This window comes from Microtus oregoni, unplaced genomic scaffold (genome assembly GCF_018167655.1).
Source record: "Microtus oregoni isolate MIOR12 unplaced genomic scaffold, Mior012 000041F_ref0000270, whole genome shotgun sequence".
Classification (NCBI taxonomy): domain Eukaryota; kingdom Metazoa; phylum Chordata; class Mammalia; order Rodentia; family Cricetidae; genus Microtus; species Microtus oregoni.
Window position 1 is genome coordinate 18,075,001 of NW_024543208.1, and position 19,509 is coordinate 18,094,509.

General features: G+C 40.5%; 1 protein-coding gene across 2 annotated transcripts in view; it reads left to right on the forward strand.

Annotated features, from left to right (window-relative positions):
- Nucleotides 1-19,509, forward strand: part of Primpol (primase and DNA directed polymerase) — a 38,103-nt gene that overhangs the window by 16,415 nt on the left and 2,179 nt on the right. The window contains exons 7-14 of one of the 2 annotated variants that reach the window (XM_041632455.1): nucleotides 2,442-2,589; nucleotides 7,586-7,819; nucleotides 8,487-8,649; nucleotides 10,953-11,041; nucleotides 13,114-13,203; nucleotides 13,279-13,387; nucleotides 17,601-17,683; nucleotides 17,758-17,804. In XM_041632455.1, the coding sequence (XP_041488389.1) occupies nucleotides 2,442-2,589; nucleotides 7,586-7,819; nucleotides 8,487-8,649; nucleotides 10,953-11,041; nucleotides 13,114-13,203; nucleotides 13,279-13,387; nucleotides 17,601-17,683; nucleotides 17,758-17,804 (963 nt within the window). Of the gene's footprint in view, nucleotides 1-2,441; nucleotides 2,590-7,585; nucleotides 7,820-8,486; nucleotides 8,650-10,952; nucleotides 11,042-13,113; nucleotides 13,204-13,278; nucleotides 13,388-17,600; nucleotides 17,684-17,757; nucleotides 17,805-19,509 lie in introns of those variants that run through there. The other variant, XM_041632456.1, reaches the window with a different exon arrangement.

A 19,509-nucleotide genomic window follows, 5' to 3' on the forward strand; every position in this document is an offset into this window, starting at 1 on the left:
ACGATAGGAATGAAATGGTGAGCCAGAGAGACGTGGTTACTGCTTAATCTAACAAAGAATAGTAAGTTAGGATCACGTTAACTGCCGTAGAAAAGATCCACCTTGTAAATAGCTTACACAAGCGGTGGTGGCAAACGCCTTTAATCCCAACACCGAGGAGGCAGAGGCAGATGGAGCTCTGGGTTTGAGGCCAGCCTGGTCTACAAAGGGAATTCTAGGACAGCCAGGGCTACACAGAGAAACCCTCTCTTGAAAAATAAACAAAAAAAAAAAGCATCTTTAAAAAGATGGAAACTTATCTATTGCTCATATAATACCCAGTGTAATTCTGTTCTATTAAAAACTAAGCTTGTTGCTATTAACCCCCCTTACTCACATTGTCCAAGCTGGCTCACACAGCTATGTCTACATTCTAGTCAGTTTAGAATGGGGCAGGCAGAGTGTGCTCCCTGTCTGTTACACAGAGGGGACGGGTATCACAGTGATGTGAGCTGCTGTGAAGCTGCAGCTCTGTAAGTTCTTCAAGGAGATATCTAGGAAAAAATGAAGACGAGATTGAGGGAGAGCGCTGAGAAAGTGAGAATTTCCTCAAGAGAAGTCAGCTCAGGTGCTGGAAGTAAAATGAAGTAATTATGAGCTGATAATATGAATCTGGTAGTGGGTATAATTCCTTGTATAACTATTATATATTTCAGTGGTTGGCAAACTTCTGCAGACATTTCTGCTAACTGATGGTAGGTAGTTCTTCATTTTGCAGATGAGAAGACTGACAGTGATCGGGAGAAGGGACTTGTCTCGATGCTCCCTCCACGGGCAGTACTTTTAAGCAGTTAACCTGTGTGGGGCACTAACTAACTCGTTTTTCATTGTTCCTTACAATAACTCCAAAAGTCAGGAGATATTTACTATTGATATCACAGCCGAGGATTGTTGGGATTAGATTTGATCACAGCACTAAGAACAGTAAGTGGCAGGGCCAAAACTCAAATAGCACTTTCTAAATCCAAATGTTGGTTCCTAAGCTGTATGATTTCCGGCTGTATTCTTCGAGGTAGAAGTAGGTTCAATAGAAATGGGAAATTTTCTAATAAGTTATAAAAGCACTAGAAAAAAATAAAATAAAATAAAAGCACTAGAACTAGAGACTCTAACTTTTAGCTTCTATTTTGGTAAGTGTTTTATCAGCTTGACATGAGCCAGAGTCATTTGGGGAGAGGGAACCCCAATGGAAGAGATGCCCTCTCTAAATTTTCCTGTGGGCCTTTTTATTTATTTTTTTTGTATTAATGAGTGATGTGGATGGGCCCAGCTCACTGAGGTGCATTGCCACCCGTGGACAGTTGGTCCTGGGTGGTATAAGAATGTAGGCTGAGCAAGCCATGGGAATAAGCTAGTAGCAGCCTCTCTCCATGACGTCTGCATCAGTTCCTGCCCTGACTTTTCTGGATGATGTACTACAAGCTGTAAAATGACTTAAACCCTTTCTTCCCTATGTTGGTTTTGGTCATGATATTTTTTCATATCAATAGAAATCCTAACTAAGACAGCTAATATTTTAGGAGGTACATAACAATCATGGTTTTAGAGATTAGTATATAAATTGCTTAACCTTTAAGAATCTTCTTCAGTCCTGAGAGCATATGAATTTTTTTAAAAGTGTGTTCGGGTGCTTTTGCCTTCATGTATATCTATGCACCATATGTGATCCTGGTACTTATAGAGACTAGAAGAAGGAATCAGAGTCCCTGGAGCCGGGGTTACATATGGTTGAGAGCTACCATGTATGTACTGGGAATCAAACTTGGGTTCTCTGAAACAGTAGCAACTGCTTTTAACTACTGAGATATCTCTCCAGCCCGACGAGAAAAATTTTTAAATTATTTTTAGAATTTTATGTCTATGCACGTTTTGCCAGCACGCATATTTGTATAGCAAATGCAGCCAATGCCCAGAAGACAGAAGAGGATACTGGAGCTCCTAGAATGGAGGAACACATGGTCGTGAGCTGCCATATGAGTGCTGGAATTGAAACCAGGACCTCTGGGAGAGCAGGCAATGCTCCTAACCCCCGAGCCATCTCTCCAGCCTTACCTTTAAAGTTTTGACATAAACATATGATGATTTTAAGTGATGTATTTCAGCTTATAAGAAAATTGGTAAGGTTGTTATAATATAAAAGTTATGATGATGGCTGGAGAGATGACTCAGAGGTTAAGAGCACTGGCTGCTCTTCCAGAAGTCCTGAGTTCAATTCCCAGCAACCACATGGTGGCTCACAACCATCTGTAATGAGATCTGGCGCCCTTCTCTGGCCCTCAGGCATGCATGCAGGTAGAAAAAAAGTTATGATGTAAATCATCTAATTTGTAACAAGGTATTTGGATTGATAGAGAAATCTAAAATCAAAACCGTACATTATTTACATGTGCTTGTATTTTTAGCATGTTTGTAAAGCACTTGAGGAGTTATACAATGTTCACTGCTCAGCTGAAGATGTTTTTAACTTGGATTCCAGCACTGAAGAAAAATTTAGCCGACATCTAATATTTCAGCTCCATGATGCGGCATTTAAAGATAACATTCATGTTGGTGAGTACCTTTCCAAAGATCCTAGTTATATTAAAAACTTGTGTTTTCCTTCTCCTCTTGAAATTTTCTAGGATTTCCTAACCTTTTTGGTTGCTTACCTATTCTAAAAAGATGAAGTGAGTTTTTATTAGCCCTCCTTAGCCTCCTTATTCCCCAGGGAAAGGTGAGTGCACTATCTGCCCCATGATGCAGGACAATCAGTCACTGTAGGGAATCAATTCAAAGCAGGAGCTCAGTTTATACTGTGAGCGTCAGCTTATATAGGTTAAGTGACATAGTATGATGTGGGGGTACCTCCAGCCAATGAGAGACAGCTAAGCCCTCCCCCTGACTGGAGGGGCATCTACCTAGATTTTGCTGTCTCATCCTCATTCAGTTCCCTCAAACTTGAGCCTGGCTGTTTTCTGTCCTATAGGCCTCGATTTTGGCCCAAGTTTGCATTTTGACTGATCTCAGCTCTTGACCGGTTGTTCTGTTCCAGGTTGTTTAAACTACTCAGGTTATCAGTGGCAGGCCTCTTACCATACACGCTGAGATAACTGTGCATGTCCTGATACTGGTTTCTTTCCAATAGGATTCCTTTTTAGTTTTCTGAGAAGCCAGGAGAGGCCTTATCTGTGATGTCTATCTGTATTTCTGACCTTTGCTTCAGCCTTAATTTAGCCTTAGTTTGGGGGCTTGGACCCTGGGTCATATCAAGAAGGGCTTATTAATAAGCCTGCAGTGAGGTCTGGGCGCACACCTGAGAGAGTAAGCAGAGTATTTGCCCCAGGACAAATGAAGGCCAGGGTGTCAAGTGAAGTCAGTCCAGAGGACATATGGATAGGCCAAGTGGGAACACATGAATCTAAGGTTTAAAGAGAGCCAGAGCCCTGGTGTTCATCAGAGTATAGCAGCCTTAGGCTTAAAGAGTGTTGGCTAACACCCTAGTAACAGGCAACCCATTTCAGAGCTGCCAGTGTCTCGAGGGATGGCATAGTCACTGAAGGCCTGACATAGGGCTCTGAAGCCCCAGTAGAGAAGGGATGGGTCACAGCAAGCTGGAGTGCTCGCTCCTTACCTTGCCACATTAGTTGGCTCAGCCTCGAACTCTGTCTCATCCCTCGGGTGTCAGGGACTGCAGGCTCGATGACGTGTGAATTTTTATTCACTCTGTCATCACCTTCCCTGGCCACCCACTCTCATTACTTCCATTATCATCCGCATAGACCACGAGGGTCTTTATATTTACCCTAGATTGTTCTAGACACCAGATTCCTGCAGCAACATCCCGCCAATATTTCCACTCAGATGTTTCGACTCAACATGTCCTTCCACTTCCCAAGCTCCCTCTCTTTCCCTAAGCACTTACTCTTTCTCCTGTGATATCTGTCAGTGAGTGGCGTCAGTCACCACCATCCAGTGCTGGTGCAGGCTTCAGCCTCGATAGATCTCCACCGGATTATTTAGCCAGCTAGTTAGAGTGAGGTGATTATAGCACATGTACCTCAAACTCTTCAGGGCTTGTTCTTTTTTTTTTTATCTTTCCAATTTTTTTTTAAATTTATTTATTTATTAAAGATTTCTGTCTCTTCCCCGCCGCTGCCTCCCATTTCCCTCCCCCTCCCCCAATCAAGTCCCCCTCCCTGGTCAGCCCAAAGAGCAATCAGGGTTCCCTGCCCTGTGGGGAGTCCAAGGACCCCCCCCATCCATCCAGGTCTAGTAAGGTGAGCATCCAAACTGCCTAGGCTCCCACAAAGCCAGTACATGCAGTAGGATCAAAAACCCATTGCCATTGTTCTTGAGTTCTCACACAGTGAGGTCCACTGTGCTCTAAGCTCATCTCTCCACTCCAGCTGTAACTCAGTTCCCACCACAGCATGCTTCTCTAGTCCTTTGTTGCTGCTGTCTGAGTCCAGTTTGGTTGATCTGTCAAGACTTTGAACTTCTCAGGTCATCTAAGAAGCTGTATGTCACTCCAGCTCTAGGATTTAAAAGGCCAGTGCTCTTCTGGGTGTCAGCGTCCAGTGTTACATGAAAGTGCTTAGCATTTCCTCGGGTGATTTCCTATTTTCTTATCTCTATTCTATGTAGTGTACACAAGCACGCGTGCGAGTGTGGGTGTAAACATGTCCATGTGTGTGTGCAGGTGACATGAGGATATCTTCCTCGATTACTTTCCCACATTATTGTTCTATGATAGGATCCCTTCTTAACCTGAAGATTGCCATTTCAGCTAGGCTGGCTGGCCAGCGAGCCCCCAGGATCTGCCTGTTTCTGCTCCCCAGCACCACAGTTACTGATGGTACAGCCATGCTTGGCCTTTTTCATATTTTCCATAGTTTCTGGGAATCTGAACTCAGGGTTTCAGGCTGACGCTGCAAATACTTTACCCAGGGAGCTCTCTGCGAGTTCTACTTAATGTTTCTTGATGACAGGGACTGTTGTTTATTTCCTATTTTCAGCGGTTAGCATGTATTAATATTGGTATCAATACTACTTAGAATATTAGCAGTAATAAATGGAAGCGGTCATTTAACAACTGTTTGCTGAGTGAGTGCACAGAGGATAAGCAGAGTCTGAAGACAGTCTTGAGGAACTTTCTTTGCCTCCTGCGTTCTCCTCTCAGTTGCTTTGTGACTGCTGACGGAAGGCTGCATGGTGAGTCTAGCAGGAGGAGAAGAGGGCGTTGCTAGTGACCAGCAGCCTCTGCTGCACATAGCTTCTGAAAGCAGATCACATCGTATCTGAGTTTCAGGTAGAATTTCATTATACAGGTGAGAATAAGAAAGCCTTTAGTACTGGGCAGTGGTGGCGCACGCCTTTAATCCCTGTACTCGGGAGGCAGAGACAGGCAGAGCTCTGTGAGCAGAGAGAGTTCCAGGACAGGTTCTAAAGCTACAAAGAAACTCTGTCTCAAAAAACCAAACCGGAAAAAAAGCCTTTACTATCATAGAGCATAGCCGCAGTGAGACCTGACAAATAGGCTATCATCCTGTCATCCAAGGCTGTGTGCACAGCCGGAATGCGATTCAGGGAATACAGACTAGACCGCCTTTCTCCTTTATTTCCCCGGTCTTGGTGTTCCTCTTTATGAAACTTCAAGTTCTTGTTACGAGCCTTGCAGAAAGAGGAACTGGGCCAAATGGAGGAGATTAGAGAACTTTATCTCATCTGCCACAGATGAGAGAAGAGAGGACACAGTGGGGTATGGGCAGGGAGCCAGAGTGCTAATAGGCTGGCTGACTGCCATCGTGCTCCTGCCATGTTAGCTTTCTGCCAATGGTCAAAGGCTTGGCTGCCTCAGTACTGCCCATGTAACCATTTTTTGCAGTCCAGTTCTCTCTGTTCTTATTATCTGGGCCAGGTAGATGGAATTTGAAGTTTCCAGGAGAGTCAGCTCTATCAATTTATGTTTATACTGTTTCAGAGTCCTTTGATACATTGTATCTTGATTCTTTTTTTTTTTCCTTTTGGATTTTCTAGACAGGGTTTCTCTGTAGTTTTTGGTGCCTGTCCTGGAACTAGCTCTTGTAGACCAGGCTGGCCTCGAACTCACAGAGATCCGCCTGCCTCTGCCTCCCGAGTGCTGGGATTAAAGGCGTGCGCCACCATCGCCCGGCTGATACATTGTATCTTGTTAACCAGTGCCACCTGCTCTTTTTCACTCTAGAAATAACCACATCATTTTAATGTTCTAATGTTCAATAATAATAATATATAACATATAATAATAATAATAATAATTATTATTATTATTATTATTGGTTTTTTTGAGACAGAGTTTCACTGAAGCTTTGGAGCCTGTCCTGGAACTAGCTCACAGAGATCCACCTGCCTCTGCTTCCCAAGTGCTGAGATTAAAGGCATGCGCCACCACAGCCCAGATTTCTACAATTATTTAATTATGTTTTGTGTGTGTGTGTGTGTGTGTGTGTGTACATGTGTGTGTGCTTGTGTGTGTCTGTGTGTTTGAATCTGAATCTATGTCAATGCCACCTGAGTGCAGATGCCCTTGAGGCTGGAAGGTGTCAGCTCCCCAGAAGCTGGAGTTGCAACAGTTGTGAGCTGCCTGACATGGGTGCTGAGAACTGAATTCTGGTCCTCTGGAAGAACAGGAAGCACTCTCAACAGCTGAGCCAGCTCCCCAGCCCTGTTTTGTTTGTTTTGAGACTAAGTCTTGCTATGTATCCCTAGTTGGCCTCACATGGCTCCCGACTGTTTCCTTTGAGCTGCAATAATATGCCAGTGCCCCCATATCCAGTTCTAGTTTCTTTAAGATGCTAAACATGTGTCAGTCATGGTGACACAGGCCTGCAGTCCTAGAATAAAGGAGACTGAGGAAGGGTGATCCCAAGTTCAAGGGTGTCCAGGGTAGCTTAGGAAGACTCTGTCTCAAAAAAAGCAAACCGAAAAGAAATTGTATTTGTTTCTTTACATAGGAAAGTCTTGTTTAGAAAAAGAAGATATTAAGTGTAAAGCATGTGTGTGTGTTATGAAGTAAATATTGAAGCTTTTTAATATTTAAAGTGATAAGGCCCAATATATATACAGTTCTAGAGAAGTTTTCTTACATTATTTCTTGTATGCAGTATTATATACAAAGCAGTATAATAGCTGGATTAATGCTTGGCTTTGTGGTATAAATAGTACATGTGAATTTAAAGAAGTTCAGTTGTCTCAGCAATTCTCCACAGTGTAGGTGGATCAGAGTCTTAGGGCAGATGTTGAAGTACGAAATATATGAATTAATTCCAGATAGTAGCTCTAAGCCCATAGTTCATTTTGTGACCAGTTTGAGGGAGATGTATGGTCGGAAACAGCCTTGGGACTCTCAAAGTGAGGGAAGGAGAGAAGAGATGAACTCGCCAGACTTTGCCAGTTACAGTTTATACCAATAAATAACTGGGGGAAAAGCTGTAGCGCATAAAATTGTTGTTTGTAAATATGCATCTAAACATTAAGTTATAGTCTACGGAAAATAAGATTAGGTTGTAATCTTAAATCCTTTTCTTAGGTAATTTTGTGAGAAAAATTCTGCAACCTGCCCTTCACTTAATTACCCAGGAAGATGAAGATAAAATTCCAGAGGAAATGGGCCACGAAGCTTCCTGTTTTTCTGATGTACCATTAGAACAAGAGACTTCAGAAGACTGGGAGACGCCGAAGTTGCCTAAGCAGCACAGCCCTGACCTTTCCTTTTTAGTTGTGAAGAATGGCATAGGAGAAAAATGTCTTTTTGTAGACTTAGGTAAGTGACATTGGCACCATCAACTGTGCTACATCCTTTGGGCTTGGGCTCTGCCTCGGTTCCGTGATCCACTTGGAATGGGTTTTCACTTATTGAGTGAAAAAGTCAAGATTCATCTTTTACTTTGTCACACCCAGTTATCTCAGCACCATTTGCTGGAAATGGCTCTCACTCCCCACTGCTGGCCATCAACCCACAGTCTGCACGTATTTCGGAGTCTGCTCTGTTCTCTTGTTTATTCTATCATTTCTTGCCATGTCGTATAATCTTCTGGATAGAAATCTTACGCACCTTTCATCAGATTAATTGTAGATACTCTTGTTTTTTTTTTTCTTGGTGCCCCCCTTTCTGTGGTGTTTTCTGCTACGGTTCTTTGGGAGCTCTCAGTCGCAAATTTTCTTTCTGGTACTTTGTCCCACTCCTCTGTCTGCTCTCCTGAAAAGATGCTCCAGAATCATTAAGTTAGCTATCTGCTTGGGACCTTCTATCATCTTAACTTTGGCTCATCTTAATTTGTATTGTGTATTGCCTTAATTTTGTATATGGGGAAAAATTGTCTTTTCTGGCAATTCTGCAGAAAAACATTTGCTGGCCATAAAATTATGGCCATTTGCTGGCCATAATCAGGGAATCATGCATTTATTTTTAAAATTAATTTTTGATGTAGGAGTTTATACAAGAAACAGAAACTTTCGACTGTATCAATCATCAAAGATAGGAAAATGTGTGGCTTTGGAGGTTGCTGAAGATAACAGATTTATCCCAGAACAGTCAAAAGATATTTCTGAGGAAAACCAGTATTTCCTGTCTTCCCTGGTGAGCAATGTCAGGTCTGTAGAGCAGAGTTAATCATCATGTATTTATGTAAATATCATTGTATAGTGCTAAAATGTGAATTGTATAAATTGATTCTACCTTAAGAAAAAGAAAGTTTGTTTTTAAAAGCCTCTTTTCTCTGTTTCTGAAAAATAATAGTAAGAAATGTCTCTAACAACTCAGTTTCCTCTTTATATCTTTTTAATGATTATATTTAATGTATTCTAAAATTCCAGTTATTCTAACGTTATCACTTATAAAGTAGAAAATAATGACATTTACATTGTGTGAAAGTATAATTACTACTGTCTCAATTTCTTTCCACATATACATATGTTCATTTAGATCTTACATAGCTCCCTGATCAAAAATAGTTTCTGGTCTTAGTACTTGCCCGGAGTACTCAAGGCCCTGTATTTGATCCTAGAAAATGTGTTTTATCTTTTTTTTAATTTTTTAATTTTTTTGGTTTTTTGAGACAGGGTTTCTCTGTGGTTTTGGAGCCTGTCCTGGAACTAGCTCCTGTAGACCAGGCTGGTCTCAAACTCACAGAGATCCGCCTGCCTCTGCCTCCTGAGTGCTGGGATTAAAGGCGTGCGCCACCACCGCCCGGCTAGAAAATGTGTTTTGATTGGGATCAGTGTTCATATAGTTATGTCACGTGATTTTTTTTTCTATTCAACAACATATCACAAATACTTTCCAAGTTAATAGTTTGCCAACAATTATAGACAAAACTTTTAATGCTGTAACTGTTTGCACTATAATGGCTGCTTATTGTCGGGTCTGTTCTATGCTTTGGTCACTCATTCGACTTTGTCAGCTCAGAATGTGGTTAGTTCCTAGACCTATCTGTAATTCTAGCACTTGGGGGTGGACATGCAAGGACGAGAAGTTCAAGATCATTATTGGTTACATAGTAAGTTCAAGACCCTTCATCGCCTGGTCCCCCAAACCAACAAACACAGCAAAACCCTAAAACAAACAAAAGTAGTTAACAACTGGACTAAACCATGTTAATTTACTATGTTGTTGTGCCCTTTACCCTCCTCAAAAGTTTTGTTTTTTTTGTTTTTTTTTTTTTTTTTTTTTTTTTTTTTAAGACAGAGACTCACTGTGTAACCTGGTAGGCTTGGAATTCACTATATAAACCAAGATGGCCTCAGATTCACAGAAATCCACCTGCCTTTGTATCTCCCAAAACTTTTTAAGGAAAAAAATCTATATAAAGTAATTTTAAGAAGGACTATGAAGCGGAATGTGGTACCACATGCCTATAATTCCAGTACTCAGGATCTCTGAGTTCAAGGCCAGCCTGGTCTACTAAGCAAACTCCAGAACAGCCAGGGCTACACAAAGAAAATCTATCTTAAACAAACAAACAAACAAACAAAAAGAAATAAATATTAAAGGCTATTATTAAAGAGGTTTTCTAGGAAAAGTTATGTGTAGTGGGAAGATACACGCCTCGCCCCCTGACCATATATCTCTATTGTGTTTGTGTTCTTCTGATATTTTTCACAAGTAAAGTCAAAGACTTGAAGCCCTGGCTGTCCTGAAACTCACTCTGTAGACCAGGATGGCCTTGAACTTAGAGATCTGCCTGCCTCTGCTTCCCAAGTGCTGAAATTAAAAGTGTATGCCACCAAGATCAAAGACTTTTAAAATGGGAATAATGACCTTCCGGGGTTGTTGAATTAAGCTTAGAACATGTTATCATGTCTGCGCACACATAACATGTCCCCAGGAGCCGCCGGAGCATTGGAGAGGCAGCGTCTACAGGGTTAGTGTGAATTGTGGTCGTGTCCCCTGTGCTTTCATTAGTCTTTCCTTTTTCTTGTCCATATTCATAGCTCTAAACCTTAACCGAAATTTCAAAGGTCTGTGTGTCTGGGAGTAGAACTGTTCTTTCAATCATTTCAGTTACCCTGGAATACTTGGATGACTCTGTGAAGAAATTATTCTAAACAAATGACTATTTAAAGGAAATTGGGTTTTTGTTTGTTTCTTTCTTTTTTTCTATTGTATTTTATGTTCACTGGTGTTTTGCCTGTATGTATGTCTGCATGAGGATATCAGAAGCCCTGAAACTGGAGACAGACAGGCATGAGCTGTCATATGGATGCTGGGAATTGAACCCTGGTTCCCTGGATGAGGAACTAGTGCTCTTAACCGCTGTCATCTCTCCAACCTCCAGGAAATTGTTTTTTAATTGGCATAATCTTATCATTATGAAGACTGGCACCTTGGGCTCTCTGGTCCTGCTACTTTAATTCTAACATAATGTTACTTTGTTTCTTTTATATGATTTCTTTAGATTCTCAGACTCTTTACGAATTCTCACATGTGACACATCTCAGACTAAAAGAAAGCGGGCTGAGTATTTTAACAGCACTGGCGCTTCAGGTAACTTTAAACAAAGAATTTCACATTAAAATTTAGGGATCTTAAATCTATTTTACTTTAAAAATCTTAAATTTTAAGTACCCATATCCGCTGGTCACGTTAAAGCTAATTCTTCTACATTTCTAACCAGGTTGGACATACTATAAAAAATTTTATAGGTATTTATTAATTGATATACCTGACTTTTATTCTGTAGTATTTAAAGAATATATAAATAATGCATTTTATATAAAACAAGTACATCAAAATATGACTACATAATCTTTCACCCATTTTTTAAAAGGTATTTTTTGTAGTGGATATTTGCCTGCATATTTGTCTGTGCGCCATGTGCATGTCTGGTGCCTACGGAGGCCACAAGTAACCACTAAGCCATCTCTCCAGCGCTGCTTTCACTCTTTGTCCATACTCAAAGACAGGTGGCTTGATGAGATGGCTCACGGAGCCTGACAACCCAAATTCAATCCAGGGGCCATATGGTGTAAGTCAAGGACCGACTCCCACAGCATGCTCTGACCTCCACACTTAACCTGTGGCATGCTTGCACAGGCGCATGTGCATCTGTGTGCATCTGTGCGCGCGTGCACACACATACCTAAATTATAGGCAACAACTATAGTGGTTTCCTGTTTCACCTTGCATGCCTGCAAAAGTATTTCACATATAACTTTATCATATTTTGCCCATTCCTATACTGAAGACCCCATAGGGTCTTTTGAAGTTTCTCAAGTTTCTTATGTAAAATTTCTGGTATTTTTATTCACATATATTGGTATATCATTATAATAGTGAAAAACTCCAGACAACCTAATATACAACAGAATTGGATTACATACTCCATAACTACAAAGTTTAGATGTGTAAGGCCTGTGTAGTGGAAGACACCCATTGATAGTGATAAGAGAAGAAGTAGGTTCTAAAATTACGAGGTTGGGGATATAGCTCGGTGATAGAGCTCTTGCCCTGGGTTCAGTGCTTCAACAGCAGCAATAAGACACACACACACACACACACACACACACACACACACACACACACACAAATTATATGATTATAAGCCTATTAAAAATATGGGTGACGTTTTCCTGTGTTTATTTCTTCTGATTGCTTAAGATATATTTCTAGACATTGCCTGGGAGTTGTTTTCATTTCTACACTTAAATATTTTTCAAAATGTCTCCAGTTATATATTTGACTATTTTAAGTGAAATTCCAATTTCATTTTAAGAAAACTAGATCTTCCTGTCATTAAACCTAAGTGAATTTGTGAATGGATCATTCTAAGTTGTGACAGTAGATTCTTAGGTACAAAATAAAGTTGTTAGTGCCCTCCAGTGAGAGACCCAGAAAACACAAATTGAGTTTGTGAGTCCCTGTTCCCTGAGGTGGAGGAAATTCTTGGGGTATCTCAGTAAAGTGTTGGAAAGGACTTAAATTTTGGGGCCTGGCTTTTGGGACTCCGGGGTGGATACATGGAAGCATGGGCTCATTACTGGAGGGAGAATAAATTCCACTAGTTTCTTATAAACCTCTAGGAGGAGGCAGTTTGGAGGGGGATCTACACCTCTATAATTGGTAAAGCACAACAGTTGCTTGTGCTCGCCAGGGTAGTAGTGTTTGGCCATTTTTGTAGTTTGGATGCTCATGTTTTCTCCTTGCTCAGACAAGATGGCAGGGAGTTTTGTCTTTGTCGTGAATCCTTGCAACCTCAGCGTGGCCTCAGTATCTACCTGCTGAAGTCCTGTGGCACCTTTACTGTTTAATAGCAAGACATCAAGGCTGAAGCAGGAGGCAGGGCAACACCCAGGCTTAGCCAGGAGACCTGTGCCGCTTCTGGGCTGAGGGTATACCTTCTCCTTGTCTGAGTGAAGAAAACAGGCCTTTTATAAAAACCAGCCAGCATTTGGCCCAGTTGAAGTTTCCGTCTTGACTGCCTCCTCGTAGCATAGCAAGAGCCCAGGAACTGACAGTAAAGCAAGTTACAAAATGGGCCGGGGGGATCCTTAATTATTTGATCACTATTTGTTCAGCATTTAACTGTTCTCATTGGTAAATACTTGTCTCCTCTGCAGCCGAATCCATTGAAGGCTTTCAATGCTCACCGTATCCTGAAGTTGACCAATTTGTTATTTCTTTGGTGAATAAACATGATATTAAAGGAGGTAAGTGTGCTTACATTTTATTAGCTCTTACATGACCGAGTGATAGTTCCTTGAGCAGCATCCTTTGCATTTCAGGAATTCGGCGTTGGAACTACTTTTTCCCAGAAGAATTACTGGTTTATGATATTTGTAAATATCGTTGGTGTGAAAACATTGGAAGACCCCACAAAAGTAATAATATTATGTAAGTAATATTGTTTATTAATGACTTGTATGCCTTTAACATATATTTAAAATGCTTATAATTTTTAAAATAATGTTGATAATATAAATAATTTTTATAATAAATAAATTTATATCCTATATTTGGTTAATATTGTATAATGTTAAATTAATTTATTTGCTGTTAGATTAATTCTAGTACATACCAGCTCTATTTTGCTTTGTTTGATAACAACCCTACAGTATCAACTTAAACAGATGATAGAATTGAATGGGGTAGGAGACAGTGGTAGACAGTACTGGTGGACAGATTGCCTTTCCCTTCTTCTCTACCATTGGTCCTTGACACCTAATAGAAGTAAACTGGGCAGATGTGGGTGAGGAGGAAACTATCCAGTTAGCCTGAAGCCTGAGGTTAAGGTGAGGTTGCTTTGTTCTAGACAAAACTGCAGGAGGAACCTGTATTCATTAAGACTGCTGACCCTGCATACCAGGCCCTGTTTCAGGAACTTTCCTGGACAAAAAGAGAAGTAAAGTGCAAAGTAAAACCAGAAATAGCATTTTAAACTGTATGAGGATTTGGCTGGAATAGGGATAAATTGGAAGTTACCAGTCATGAAAGAGTTTACTGTGCTGTATTGTTAGTGTCAAAGCTGAGATGCTTACATTATTTATTCATGCTAGACATGAGGAAAGGCTCACCAATATTTTGCTGAAGATGTTGAATAGCCTGATTCTTTGTTATAGCTGGTATACTAGATTAATTATGTTTACAAAAGCAGCCAAAACTGTATGTTTGGGGATTGGAGACAAGGCTCAGTGGTACTGCAAAATTTTAGTCAATTTTGCAATAATTTAATTAGTCTTTCAGTTTTGGTCTTGCTAATTTTTTAAGTTTTACTTTTACTAATTCTTTTTACTAATTACTAATTCTTGTATTTTATTGTTCACTTTCTAAGGTGTTATTGGTCATTCTTCTTTTGTAATACAAGGTTAAAAACTATATAGCCAGCACTTGCTGCTCTTACAGAGGATCCAGGTTCAGTTCCCTGTGGAAAAAAATATTTCGGAGATTATTTTTATTATTTAAGACTGTTGATATTTCCTCCTGATTTTGAAGTTTGCTTAGTTTAGCGTATTTCACTGGTGTGTATGGATGGAGGCCGGAAGGCATGGGCTTGCCTGGAACTGGAGTTGCAGACAGTTGTGAGCTGTCATGTGTTGGCAACAAGAGCTGCAAGTGTTCCTAACTGTCGAGCCAACCCTCCAGCCCAAACTAATGCAGTGCCTTATCTTTTAAAGATCTGTTTATCTTTGTTTATGTGTCCCTGTGTGAGTTCATGTGCATCAGGTGCATTGAGTGCCCTCAGAGACCAGCCAGAGGGCACAGGATCCTCTGGAAATGGAGTTACAGGCAGCTGGGAGCCAACTGATATGGGTCCCTTTAATACCGACTCATGTCTCCAGCCCTTTAAATTTGAGGATGCTCGGAGTATAGCTAGCACAGACTTAATAATGTTTTGCACTTGATTACAAAGAGCTACTCCATATGTGCCTATTAGATCAAGTTTGTTAGCTGTATCAATACTGTTCTATTCATATTGTCTGCATCTTTACTGTTTATTTTTGGTAGTTACTTTATCTCTAGATTGCTAAGAGAATGCATGTTTTTTTTTATCAAATCCTTATAAAAGAATCTCTTTAAAATTCTTTGACACAGTCATACAATGTATTTTTCTTTTTACAAATAAATGTCTTTTTCTTTTTATTTAAAATAGATGTTTTCTCCCATAATATATCCTGATTATAGTTTTCCCTCCCTCTACTCCTCCTAGTTTCTCCCCACATCCCATCCCTTCTGGATTGACCCCTTTCTGACATTCATTAAAAAATTATTAAGGGATAATAAAATAAAATATAAGATAAAACACATTGGGGCCGGGCGGTGGTGGCACACGCCTTTAATCCCAGCACTTGGGAGGCAGAGGCAGGCGGATCTCTGTGAGTTTGAGACCAGCCTGGTCTACAAGAGCTAGTTCCAGGACAGGCTCCAAAACCACAGAGAAACCCTGTCTCGAAAAACCAAAAAAAAAAAAAAAAAGATAAAACACATTGGAATAAAACAAAACAAACTAACAGAATGAGAGAAACCAAAAAAAAAGGCAGGAGTAACAGATATAGATGCAGAGACCCATTTGTTTGTACACTCAGGAATCCCATTAAAACACTAAACATATATATATATAAAACAATAAACATATATATATGTGTGTGTATGTATGTATGTATACATGTCCATATATAATATATGTGTGTATTTATAATATGTATGTATATATATAATATATGGAGAAATATGTATGTAAGGTGTTTTAGGTAGGGTTCCATTGCTGTGACAAGACACCATGACCATGGCAACTCTTATAAAGAAAACATTTAATTGGGGTGAATCACTTAACAGTTTCGGAGGTTCAGTCTATTATCATGACAGTAAGCATGGTAGTGTGCAGGCAGACTTGGTGTTGGAGCTAAGAGTGCTGCATTATACAGGCAACAGGAAGTCAACTGAAAGTCATATTGAGGAAAGCTTGAGCAAAAGAGACCTCAAAGCCTGTACCCACAGTGACACACTTCTTCCTACAAGTCCACACCTCCTACAGTGCCATTCCCCTGGGGTCCATTCTCTTTCAAACTACCACATAAGTTAAAAGGAAAGAGAAATATGTAAATAAGACATAACAATTTTTTTTTAAAAAAAGAGGAAAAGCCCTAAGATGCATTATAAGACAAGGAACCTTCAAAGGTTTTTTTTTGTTTGTTTTTTTTTTTGTTTTTTTTTTCCTGTCAGCCATCTATTGCTGGGCATACAGCCTACCCTTAAGAGTACTCCCTTAGAGGAAACTAAATTTTTATTTCTAAGTGGTTATCAATTGGTGATACCTTCTGGGTTAGGGATAGGGCTTGTGTCCACTTCTTTCAGCTCTAGGACTCCATTTCCAATTCCAGTCTGTGAATTCATATCTTCATCCATCCTTCTACAATGTATGTTAATACCAATTCCTTCCCCAAATCCCTCCAGATTGACCCCCACCTTCCTACCTTCCCATATATTTCTGAGTGTGGGGTCATCTGCTGGAGTGTAGTTGACCTACCAAGAGCCGCACACTTAAAGCTGACTCTTCCCTCCCCCAGAGGCTATTATCTGTCCACACCATCATCTAGGTGTGGGGACTGGTGAACCTCTTCCCACTCCATGATTGAATATTGACTGGCTTGATCTTGTGTGAATTTTGTGCAGGCAACCATGACTTCTGTGAGTTCAAAAGTGTAATGCCCTTCATGTCCAGAAAACAACGTTCTGAGTAGTCTTCCTTGACCCCAGCTCTTAGTGTTCCCACCCCCTCTTGGGTAGGAAATGAGATATAGACATCCTGTTTGTGGCTGAACAGTCCACACTCAGTCTGTTGTACTTATCTCTGTGAATAGATTCGTCATCCTTACAGTGCTGTCTCTTGTTTTGTTTTGTTCTTTTGAGTCAGGGTTTCTCTGTGCAACAGCCCTGGCTGTTCTGGAACTTGCTTTGTGGACCAGGTTGGTCTTGAACTCACAGAGTGCTGGGATTACAGGTGTGCACCACCACACCTGGCTTGTGTGTCTTGTCTTGAAGATATATTATTTTGGTGGATATAACTTGAAAATTTCTGGATCTTCCTAGAGAAGTTTGTCACTTTTTTCCCCCGCCCAGAAGTCCATCTGTATAGTACACGTCCCTCAACCTGGAGCTTACCATTTTGGCTAGGCTGGCTGGCTGGCAAGCTCCTGGGATCTTCCTGCATTCCCCTTCCTAGGTTCCCTATCTCCACACTGGGGTTACAGATGTGCCCCCAGTTTCTATGTGGGTTCTTGAGATTTGGACTCATGTCTTCACCCTTAGACAACAAGTGCTTTTCCCACTGAGCTGGCTTCTTAGCCTCCTCATTTGTTTTCGTGTGGGTTCTGTGGATTCTGAGGTTCAGAGCCTTGTGAATAAGCGCTTCCCCATGGATCTGTCTCCTCAGCCCCATGTTTTCTTAGCAACCGGTTATCTTTTGATTACACGTTTATTTTCATCCCTTAGCTTTTTAATTTTTCTCCATCTTTTAAGTTGAAGGCACATCTCTGGCAAATGGCGTATATTTGAACTTTATCTTCTATCCAGTATGGGTATTAATGCTTTCTTTTCTTTATACATAAAGGATTCTGGTTGACCTGAAAAATGAAGTTTGGTATCAAAAATGCCATGATCCTGTATGTAAAGCACAAAACTTCAAATCTAACTGTGAGTTATTAATTTTTATATTTACCACAAAGTGAAAATTAGACATCCACCTAAAATTATTCTTTCTGATTCAGGTTTTCCATTACCCACTGAAGTAAGTCTGCGGTTTCTTCTGAAAGAGGTGAGTGCAGCTCCTGGCCTTTCAGTACATAGCATGAGTGAACTATAAGCAGCTTCCTGTCCAGGTAGCTTTTACACAGTGAGGCACTTGTGTTCACTTTGAAATATGCTAATCGTCTTCCCACCTTAGGGCCTCTGATAACAGGGACGGCTAGGAAATAAAGTATATAATCAATTTAGTCCTGGGCATAGAAGGAGGTTCTTACATTTTGCTTTATACAGTAAACCAAGGTGTTTGCATCTTAGTGTCTGTTTGACTGACACTATTTGTAGGTTGGGTTCTGTCTTAGAACTATGTCAAAGGGAATACACAATTTTGCTTTTGGATATGACTAGCTTGCCAAACCAACATTTAATCCAAATGACTCACATTTAGTGTTAAAAAATAGAAAATACATAGAAAGCAAAAGTGGGTTAGGCTGGATGGTTCACGATCAAGAGCACTACTGCTCTTGTAGAATAACCGGATTCAGATCCCAGCACCTCATGGAGACTCACAACCATCTGAAACGCCATGGGATCCAGTGCCCCTCTTCTGACCTCCACACGCTCCTGCATGCATGTGACAGACATACACATTTCTTTAAAAAACAAAAAAAGCAAAAAGGCAAAAAGCTTCATATTAGTTTGGCCAAACTGATTCAAAGGTTTTAGCATAAATCTTCCATTGTTTATACTTGTGTGTGCTCACTTTGTTTCCAAGTTGTAAGGCATGAAGGTAGGTCTCTTCCCTCAAGCATCAGGAACATCTTTATTATAAGCTATCACCAGATTGCTCCATGAACCCTGAGGTCGCACAGTTGATGAAAGCACCTGCTGCTAAGTGTGCCAGCACAGCCCATAGCCACCTTCTCACCAGCCTGGAGACGAGTGGCCAATAACTTTCCATTCGGGCTTATTGATGAAGTTGTGCTCTTTTGAGGTTTTTATTTGTGTTTCTCTTATGAATTTCTTTTTCTATGACATCTTATTTAATATTTTTTGGTCATGTATTATTTAGAATTAATTTTTATTTTCACCTTAAAAGACTCAGCACCTTCTTTCAGATTGCCCTATTGACTGAGGTTTCTGTCCCATCAGGCCCCACAGCCACTTAGTCCCAAATAAACACACGGAGGTCTACATTAATTATAAACTGATTGGCCTAGTATCTCAGGCTCTTCTTATTAACTAATTCTTTTTTTAAAAAAAAAATATTTATTTATTATGTATACAATATTCTGTCTGTGTGTATGCCTGCTGGCCAGAAGAGGGCACCAGACCTCATTACAGATGGTTGTGAGCCACCATGTGGTTGCTGGGAATTGAACTCAGGACCTTTGGAAGAGCAGGCAATGCTCTTAACCACTGAGCCATCTCTCCAGCACCTTATTCACTAATTCTTACATCTTAAAATCAGCCCATTATTCTTGTCTGTGTTAGCCATGTGGCTTGGTACTTTTTTCAGCAAGGCAGTCATATCTTGCTTGTTCTGTGTCTGGCAGATGACTGCAGACTGAAGCTTTCCTCTTCCCATAATTCTTGTTGTCCCACCTCTACTTCCTGCCTGGTTACTGGCCAATCAGCATTTATTTAAAAGACAAGTGACAGGGTACAGACCATTGTCCCATAGCATTGCCCTGGTTAGAATAAATGACCTGCTACAAACTGAACAAGTGCTTAAATTTGCTCTAGAAAACTGGCATTCTTTGAAACCTATATTTAAC